The 10,223-nt window shown below is 37.7% G+C and overlaps 1 protein-coding gene across 1 annotated transcript in view; it reads left to right on the top strand.

Moving 5' to 3' along the window:
* The window catches only part of LOC107741630 (uncharacterized), a 26,758-nt gene extending 16,544 nt beyond the window's left edge, over nt 1–10,214 (top strand). Inside the window, 6 exon segments of the mRNA XM_016554389.1 lie at nt 6,584–6,829; nt 7,866–8,173; nt 8,217–8,487; nt 8,609–8,881; nt 8,979–9,062; nt 9,490–10,214. Of these exon segments, the coding sequence (XP_016409875.1) occupies nt 6,584–6,829; nt 7,866–8,173; nt 8,217–8,487; nt 8,609–8,881; nt 8,979–9,062; nt 9,490–9,556 (1,249 nt within the window). The 3' untranslated portion in view covers nt 9,557–10,214.
* The last annotated feature ends 9 nt before the right edge of the window (nt 10,215–10,223 follow it).

Here is a 10,223-nt window from a genome sequence, read left to right as displayed (position 1 = left end):
TTTTTCCCCCTGTGATGTCAGATCTCAACTCCTCTTCAGTGTCTCATGATCCTTCAGAGATCATTCTAATATGCTGATTGTCTGCACAAGAAACATTTCTGATTATTATCAGAGTTGAAAATGGTTGTACTGCTTAATGAAGTGTGGAAACCATTATACAGCGACAGGATTCCTTGATGAATGGAAAGTTCAGAAGAACAGCATTTATTTGAAATATAAATCTTTTTTTTTTACATTATAAATGTCTTTACTGTCATTTTTATTAAATTGATGCATTCTTGAAGAGCAAAAATATACATTTCTTAAAAAAAAGAAAATAATTCATAGTAATCCTAAACTTTTGAATGTTAATGTCATGTATCAAATGCCAGAATCAAGTGAAGAATTGTTTTTTTTTTTTTAGCTTTATTATGTCATATTTTTATACAGCAGATTCTACAAGGACGTTAACATCACACTCTCTTGTATCCTATGTTGTCTTGTTTTGGTGCATACATCTTTTGTAACAAGGATTCAATAGTGATTCATGCTCAAAATTCAGGAAAACTTTACTTTATTAATCGCATCCTCCATGAGTAACATTTTCCTGGATTTTGAGTGTGAATCACTATTGAATTCATATTTTTAAAAACAAAATGTCACTGTCTCACATAATATCAAACATTCACACCAACACACATACACCACAAAAAGAAAACAAGTAGATAGAATAGAAAAAGAATAGAGAAAGCTAGTGTTAGAGGCCTTTTTTTAACGAAAACAAGCAGTTGGAAAACGAATAGAGAGTGCATGTGTTAGAGGGTCAAATATAGATGGAAGAGATGTGTTTTTAGCTGTTTCTTGAAGATGGCTAAGGACTCAGCTGCTCGAATTGAGTTGGGCAGGTCATTCCACCAGGAGGGAACAGTTTATGTAGAAAAAAAGCCTAATTAAGATTATATATGTTTATGAAACTTTATGACTTGGCCTATAAATAATGTTGCATGAGTGTTTGTTGTGCATCAAAATAGACCATGCATTTTTATCAATGATCATCGTGTATCATCCAGGTACAGTGCAACACATGGTCAAAGAACAGATGACACAGAATAACATCAGTGTAGGTTGCAAAATGTTTATTAGGCCACTGATATGGTGGTGAATGTTATTTCATTCATTGCCAGAAGATGACAGTTTTAAAACTTAAAAGGTAACAGAAGAGCATAAAAATAAATAATTGAAATGGTAGTTGGATCTGCGCTACTATTGGAAACCTGTAGCTGTAATCATCCAGGTGTTCTGGGATTTTTGGTTTCACTGTGCAAATGGAACCATAAACCTTGTGATAATTGTTTGTAAAAATGTTTAACTATTTTACATTGGAAACATGAAAAAAAGAAAGAAATTTCAGCAACATGTTTTTGCAGCAGTGTATGATTGTATCATAGTTTACAACCAGACAGCAGACAATTCACAACCAGACAACATGGAGAATGCTGAACGGGGCAAGTTAAGACATGGATCATCACACCAGTATACAAAAACAAAACAAAAATGTCCACAGATACGTTTATTTCATTTGTTGCAGGCAGTGATGTATTCAACAAATGATAACCACTAATAACAGACACAGTTTTAAAGCATCGCAAGCTAGAAATGAAGAGCACAAAGAACTGAAATCAATGTATAGGCTACAACTAGCTGAAGTTTGCTGTGCTTTATCCTAACATTACACAAAGAATGCCTGCAATCATTCAGTCAGGGACGACTGCACAAAACGTGCACTGTAAACTAATAAAAACATTATAAACTGTTAGGAAATGATAAACAAATGTAATTTGTGCAACACTGTAAATATATTTACCTTTTTAAAAATATATATATCCCATTAAACCTGCTGAGATACAAGGACCATGAACTGAAATTCTCAGTCTACCTGGTTCCACGCGCATGTCCGGGAAACTCATGAATATTCATGCATGCTCCGCCCACTGAAACAGAAAATCTCGGAAACCGAAAATCTCGTAACACCTGTTCAAGTCGTACAAAATTTCTAACCGGCATGCACTGCTTCAAGTCAGCCGCCGATCGTTTTGCGCGGCGCCGCATGAAGTCGAACGCACCGTATGTTTCTACAAGTTTTGTAATAAAAAATAAATAAATAAAAGATGGTAAACTGTCAAATTAGAGATACCTTCAAGTTCGAGGGGGGAAAACCGAGCCGGACGATTTGGTCAGTCGCACTTTTAAACACATTTTAGTTTTGCTATAGAAAATCTACAAATTCATACTCTGATTACATAGAGCAGCAGCAGGAAGCGCATGAGGTTGTCATGGCAACCAGATACACTGCACGCGCGCTTCTATTTTTCCACACTAAACTTAGTAATAAACACGTTGAAAATAATACACAAAAAAACATGTCTGTCAAAACGATCTCAAATGAGGCTTTTATTAAGCAAATCAAAGAGTGAATTGATTTTTATTTTTTATATTGATTTCATTAAGCAAATCAAAGAGTCAAAGAGTGAACTCATGCACTGTTTAAAAAAAAAAAACACTTTAGCTGGGTTTCCACAGCTAGGCAGGGTCACAATTATCTAACTTACACAGTGTATGAAGCTAAAGGTTTTTGGGTTAAGGTTCATGATGTAGAATATTTTTAATATTGTATGCTGTATGTGCATAGGTAGCTAGCAAACAAGCAACACAGCTGTTAAGTTATAGTCACATTTAGCTGAGTAAGATCATGATTGAGAAATGTTGGATACTGCTGGAAATGCTGGTGTTATGGGGTATCCTATTTATTATTTTAGGATTTTTTTGTTTGCCCCAGTGAAGCATTTCTATTAATATAACTGACTAAGTAGTCAAACTCATTCCATATAAGCAGAATAGTGTGGTGCAGAAAGTATATGTCCATAAAACAGGTTCTGAATGAATTATGTAACTTAATTTGATAATTGTAATTTTCTTCCTCCATCAAATTATTAGAACACCTAATATATATTGTAAAAAGTTGAAGCCATGGTATAAGTGCATTTGTGCACATGATCAGGATGGTACCACCTTCGCCTCATTTTGAGCCAGGAAAACCCGTTAAATAAACATTTAAATAATATAAAATTCTCCTGCCCTGGTAATATTCAAGCATATTGTTTGTCTTATCTTCAGTAAAAATATTTGCACTATATATAGCTTATGTTTACCGTATGTGGTGGAAAAAGCACAACATCTTATGTACAATAGTCAAATAAAATGCATTGTTTATCACACCTCAGCTGTGAGATGTAGGGCAGACACTGGAGGAATCCCTTCACTTCACTCTCTTCATCTGTCCAGTCTCTCAGCTCTACTGGTTTCTTCTCTGTTTGGAGTTTCAGCACTTCTAGGAGGATGGAGCTCTTTCTCTCTGAGAGATCTATGCTCCAGACTGCAGGAGCTGACTGATAAATTGGCTGTAATGCTGGAAGGACACTCCTGCCTGTTTGAGTCTCATAGTCCTTCACATGTGAACACAGATCCAGCAGGAAGTTACACTGAGCAGCATGACAGTTAGTGTAGTTTTCACTGAAGGGGAAAGATGTGTAGCTGCACACAGATGTGAACAGCTCAGTGTTATTTTCACCAGTCGTTTTATCAAACTCTGATGCTGAAATAATCAGATTCACCAGAAACTGGACAGACCTTTTCTTCTCATAGAAAACAAAGGGATAAAATCTGTGGAGACACAAATGTAAACACACTTCAATGTCTAGTGCTGGATAATATGAAATATGGGAGCAGTTTCATAATTATAACCTTAATCTTAAAACAGAAAGAAAAAAGGGATAAATAGATTTATCAAAATTTACAGGATTAGGGACACTGTGATGAGGAGCAACATTTTAAGTTACTCATAGCTCTACTAACAGCACTATTGGGATCATCATCAATTCAGTCAGTTTTTGAGATGGTGTGAAATGTAGTTCTGCTCTGTGTAACTCACAAAAATAAATAAATTGCAATAATTCTAACTGAGAAGGAAATATGAAAACAAAACAAATCCAGAGTAATGTTTTCACATGAGACTCTCACCTCAGCTGTGAGATGTAGGGCAGACACTGGAGGAATCCCTTCACTTCACTCTCTTCATCTGTCCAGTCTCTCAGCTCTATTGGTTTCTTCTCTGTTTGGAGTTTCAGCACTTCTGGGAGACAGGGGCGCCGCTAGCAATTTTGGGCCCTATGAAAGAATATGAGGTTGGGCCCCCTACCGCACCAAACATACACTATATTGCCCAAAGTATTGGGAAAACTCAATAAAACAAAAAAAAAAACTCATCGCCAAACACCAATGACTTGTACATATGCGTAGAATCATTTTAGACACTTCCAAAACTGTGGCAACAAAGATAGTAATACCATTTTTAAATACATGAATTATGTTTCCATCTTTGATACCACAGTTTTGGAAGTGCCTTTTTCTGTTCTAAAGAAGGGGGTGTCCCAATACATTTGTCCATATGTATGTACAAGTCACTGGTGTTTGGTGATGAGTTTTTGGCTCAAGGTCTGCATTTAAAGTCACACCAGAGGTGTTCAGCTGGGATTAGGACTTGGCTTTCTGCAGACCAGTCAAGTTCTTCCACACTGACTGAATCAATCTTTTCTTTTTTTAACCTTGCCTTGTACACAGAGGCATTGTTGTGTTAGAATAGAAAATGGTCCTGTTCAAACTATTGGTATAAAATAAGCAGCACACAATTCCCTAGAATAGCATTATATGCTTTTTTTTTTTTTTTTTTTTTACTAAAAATGAGAAATTACTAAAGTAGTCAAACCTGTTCATTAGAAGGGGGTGTCCCAATACTTTTGGCAACATAGTGTACAAGCCAGCCTAGCTATTCAAAATCTTTGTCTGCAATGTAATAATATTGATCTATTACTTTTGCTATTGCTTTTGACCATTAAAGCATATTGTATAAAAAGCTAACCTGCAGAACATTTATTGAATACAACATAACAGTTAAAATGGGACCGTTTGCAGTGTAGTCAAACATAAACATAGCATAAGGTCTTTAAACAATGCATTAAAGCCATTTTTCATCTACACACCACACAACCAGTGCAGAACATTTTTGCCTCCTATTTTTCAAACATAAACATCTTAATCTACTCCTCACAGTCCAGTGCCTCCTGGCCCACACCGCCTAAATTAACATTTATTATATACATCTTTATATTATATTTAAAAAGTGCTATAAAACAAAACAAAACAGTTTCTTACAACCTTACATGAATTCTTTTGACAGAATACATTATCAAATATAATAGCAGAAGGGTAACAGGTAGGGCTACAATTAGCATCATGCTGCATAAAACAATTTATAAGATTAATACTATGTGTCTGTTACGAGGCTGACGAGACGTGAGACGTGCGGATCCATGTGCAAAGCTTTATTCTGGAGACGTGGTCAGAAACAGGCATAAATCAAACATTGGCAAACAGGTATGTAAGAGACAAGGCATGGGCAGTTCGGTAAACAGTGAGGGTCAATCGACGACGAACATAATCCAATAGGACGAGACTAGAGAGATAATCCTGGTACAAAGCAAAGGTCCAGGCAGGGCCAAACAGTATCCGAACAGGGCAAGACGAGAGAGGTAATCCAAAGTGCACAGGCAAAGATCAGAACACGAGGACTCAGACAAGGCAAGACTAGGCTAAGACTATGAAATTTCAAGTAAAGAGTTCATAGACGGCCTTCATAGCCATGTTAGGACAGGCAGGGAGTTCCCAGACGGCCTCCATAGCCGTTACAGGACTGTCAGAGAGTTCACAGGCGGCCTTCATAGCCGTGACAGGACAGGTAGCGAGTTCATATGGCCTCCTTGGCCGGAACAGAACAGAACGGGAAATAGTTCAGGAACTGGAGGGCTTAAGAGTGCTGGTTTAGGGTTTATACCAGCTTTATACCAGCTGCACGTGCCGACAATAGCGGTGGGTCCTGCCAATCAGCTGTAGTTGACTTGACTCAGGAAGATCAGCTGTGAGTTGACTTGACTCAGGAAGATCAGCTGTGAGTTGACTTGACTCAGGAAGATCAGCTGTGAGTTGACTTGACTCAGGAAAATCAGCTGTGAGTTGACTTGACTCAGGAAGATCAACTGTGAGTTGACTTGCCTCATGAAGATCAGCTGTGATTAGACTCGCTGTGTGCAATCAGTGCTGTGTGCAATCCGTGCAATGGATGATGGGATATGAAGTCCGGGATGACATGCAACAGTTTGTGTAGTGCGAGAGTCAATGTAATGGAAGGGTGACCTCTGGTGGTGAGTGAATTGAAGTTCATAGACCGGATTCGTGACAGTGTTATTGTTATGAAAATACCCAAAATCGCATGAAAATCACATAAAACATACAAAGCATATTCTGTCATAATCGTGTCTCAAAAGACTCAAAGCAAAATCCCTTTCATTTTCTTAGCAGCTTGACTCTCCTGAGTCTGTTGTCTGTCCAGTGAGGTCCAGACTATCAGATTTGTGTTCAGCACAGTGGCTTGGCCCATGTTTTGTGAGTAAACCAAATTCTGTTCTGAATCCTGTTCTGTCTGTGTGTTCAGGCTCTCTAAAGATGCTCTTCAGCAGCTGGTTTCAGTGGTGTATGAAGCACAGGATGATGAACTGACACGCTGCTTTCTGAAGAAGGTGTCTGAGGATCTGACTTCCTGCTCACTGACCTGGGATGTGATTCATTACCTGCTGCAACATCAAGCTCTAAATTTGAAGTTGGATTTTAGAAAGAGCAAAATCTCTTGTGAAAACATCAGAGAACTTCTGCCGGTGTTAGACAGAATCCAGCTGAAATGGTAAAAGAAACTTTCAAGGATAGAGCTGTTCCGTTTGTACAAAGTTTGTCATAAAACTTGAAAGAGAATTGCTATTTTTGAGCCACGAGTTCTCAATGGATTTTCAATTCCTTATTAAACTTTATTTCACTCAATTTATGAGTAAAATGAGAACTACAACAGTTGTCTGATTTGTCAAGCACATCCTTGTGGTAGTTGTAGTCCTTATGTAGTTTAGTTAACTGAAACTTAGCCAAGAAAATTTTTTACATTCATTAGAAATTCCCATGACAAAATACATTTACATTACAATTAGTCATTTAGCAGACGCTTTTATCCAAAGCGACTTACAAATGAGGACTATAGAAGCAATCAAATCCAACAAAAGGGCAATAATATGTAAGTGCTGTGACAAGTCTCAGTTAGCCTAATGCAGTGGACATAGCAAGGTTTTTTTTATAATTAATAAAAAGAAAACAAGTAGATAGAATAGAAAAAGAATAGAGAATGCTAAAGGCTTTTTTAAAGAAAAGTAGTAAGAATAGAAATAGAATAGAGAGTGCAAGTGTTAGAGGGTCATGTTTTTTTTGTTAGAATTAGAATAAAGAGTGTTAGAGTTAGAGGGTCAGATGAAGATGGAAGAGATGTGTTTTTAGCCGTTTTTTGAAGATGGCTAAGGACTCAGCTGCTCGAATTTAGTTGGGCAGGTCATTCTACCAGGGGGGAACAGTTAATGTAAAAGTCTGTGAAAGTGATTTTGTGCCTTTTTGGGATGGCACTATAATGCACCATTCACGTCTAGAGGGCACATCAGTCTGAAGTAGTTAATTTAGGTAAAGGGGTGCAGAGCCAGTGGTGTTTTGTAGGCAAACATCAATGCCTTGAAATAATAAATAATGAAAAATAGCCTTCCAGGTCAGCTTACAAACTGACATCATCACAACAGCTGCATCCACTGAAGTCATTGAAGCTGCTTGTAGTTTTCAATTTGGGGATTTGTGTTTATTGAGTGCCTATAATTCAAGTAGATTTTATCAAGTGATCTTCTTCTCCACAGGTTGAGCCCCAGCTTTACTCTGTCCACCATTATGGAGATTTACGAAACTCGCTTTCCTCAGTATGTGTCCAGTCTGATGAGTTCAATAGGAAATGACATCAACCTGAATGCCAGAGTGTTGGACTCTGTTCGCTGTGCTGCCCTGCGCTTCACTCTAGAGCACTGCAACACTGTCAAACTCAATCTGCTCTGGACCTCCATACCAGAGGAGGAGCTAGAGAGCTTTCTGCCTTTACTCAGCAGAGTCAAACAACTCAGGTTTACTGATATAACAGCACTGATATTATATTAAACATGACTGTTCTTTTGTGTATGTTTGTTAACAGTATCTGTGTGTGTTAGTGTTGACAGGCTGCAGTTCCTCTGATCTCCAGCAGGAGGCAGCAGATGTTCTTCTCTCTGCTCTTCACAACACACTGGACTTCTCCTGCTGCTCTGCTCTGGATTTAACAGACACACAGGAAAACCAAGAGCATTTGAAACTAACTGAAAAAGACTGTAGAATAATCTCATCTGTGCTTCAGAAAACTCAAAGCATTGTGAAGTTGATCTTACAGGACTGTGAGCTCTCTGATGAGGCCCTGAAACAACTTTGGCCAATCCTGCCTCAAGTCCAGCTGAGGTAAGACATCTGACAGATCCCTTTCATTGCTACTATGACAGTGTATTCATTTATCTCCATATGAAATCTTTGTATATTATTCTCACATTCATGTTTATCGTTGCGTTCTTCCTCTCATCAGCTGTAGTAAAGCTCTGCTGCTGCAGTTTCTGGCTTGTATTAGTAAAGATGGATCTCAGAGAGGCTCTTTGAGGAGCGCTGAGGCTCTTTCACAGGCTTTGGGAGGAGAGATGGACCTCAGTCACACTCAGATGGACCCGAGAGTTTGTGAACAGCTGGCGGTGTTTCTGGAATATTCTGAAGGACTGACAGAACTGGATCTCAGTCACTGCAAACTCACTGATCACTGCATGGAGCCGCTGCTGCCACATCTGCACAAACCCCAGACTCTGGAGTGAGTTACACAGACATATGAGACATATATATAAAACACAGTATTCAAATTTGCTTCATGTTTCTGTTTAAACTTCTCATCTCATTTCTTCTTACAGCCTGAGTCACAATACTATCACAGATGAATCAGCAAAGAGAATCCACAGAGTCGTCTGCACTCACAGCAATATTCAGACTGTACGGTAAGTGTGTGTGTGATCTGTGTTTTATTAGTGTAGGTCTATTAACCCCCTATGAAATGTAGTTTTAGTGACTAACTAAACAAAAGATAAATTATTTGCATTTCATGTTGATAAAATCACATGGCTGTTTAATTCAATCCAAGTCTCAAGTTTTGTAATATGTAATCTAGAATCGTTTCATTACAATAATGTAAAAAATAATAATAAATACAATTAAGTCTGTATATCTAACATGCATATTTAAAATTACATGTCATATATAAATGACACTGGTTCATTGTAGAATACATGTTTTGCAGAGCTTTACTTTACACTTTGATGATTGAACAACTTTGATATTGCTCATCCTAATTTTTGAGAGGTGTAGATGAACTGAAACACATCAGTTGATTTGCATATCATGGTGTGGTCAATTTTGTGTTTGCAGACTCTTCGGAAACAAAATCGGTGATAGAAAGCACTTCATCAGAGACAAGCGATTTGAAATATGGTGAAGATCCTGGGCCAGAATCTTATTGATTTAACATTAAGAGGGTATTTTGTATAAGGCTTGATTTCATGATGAAAAAAACTGACAGTCACTTTGCAAAGCACTAAACAGTGTTCTGTGTAGTAGTTTATTTTTATGATTAATTTAAAATAATAGCTTTATATCTTTAGTGCAGCTTTGGTTAATTTGAACCAGATTTATATAAATGAAATGTTTATTATATTACAAAGCTATGACGATGTATATTTTGCAATGTGTTAGGCAAGAGTTATGGTTTGGGTATGTAGTGCTACTAGGTATTGATGTGTCTTCACTGGCTACCGTTCACCGCTCACATCAAGTTCAAGACCGCCACAGGCTCCTCGCTCTCTTAAAAATCGACCTCCACTCCTGCTGTTGGTGGGTGAGCAACACCTTGTGCTTCTACAACACTGGCACAAAGTCACTTTCCCAAACATTCATGTTCACCGTTCCTTGCTGGTGGAATGATCTTCCCAATCTTACCCAGACAGCCTAATACTGTATTCAAGAAACGAAGTTTTTTTTCAGTGAGCACTTAACTGTGGATGTTGACTGGAAAAAATATTTCTATGCTTTATATTACTGTTACTGTTATTACCTCCACAGGATGAATCTTTGCTAAACTCCTGATTTTTTTTTTTTTTTTTTTT

This window comes from Sinocyclocheilus rhinocerous, unplaced genomic scaffold (genome assembly GCF_001515625.1).
Source record: "Sinocyclocheilus rhinocerous isolate Xijiao unplaced genomic scaffold, SAMN03320098_v1.1 scaffold466, whole genome shotgun sequence".
NCBI classification, from domain to species: domain Eukaryota; kingdom Metazoa; phylum Chordata; class Actinopteri; order Cypriniformes; family Cyprinidae; genus Sinocyclocheilus; species Sinocyclocheilus rhinocerous.
Note: the sequence above shows the minus strand (reverse complement) of the source record. Positions and strands in the feature narration are given on the sequence as shown.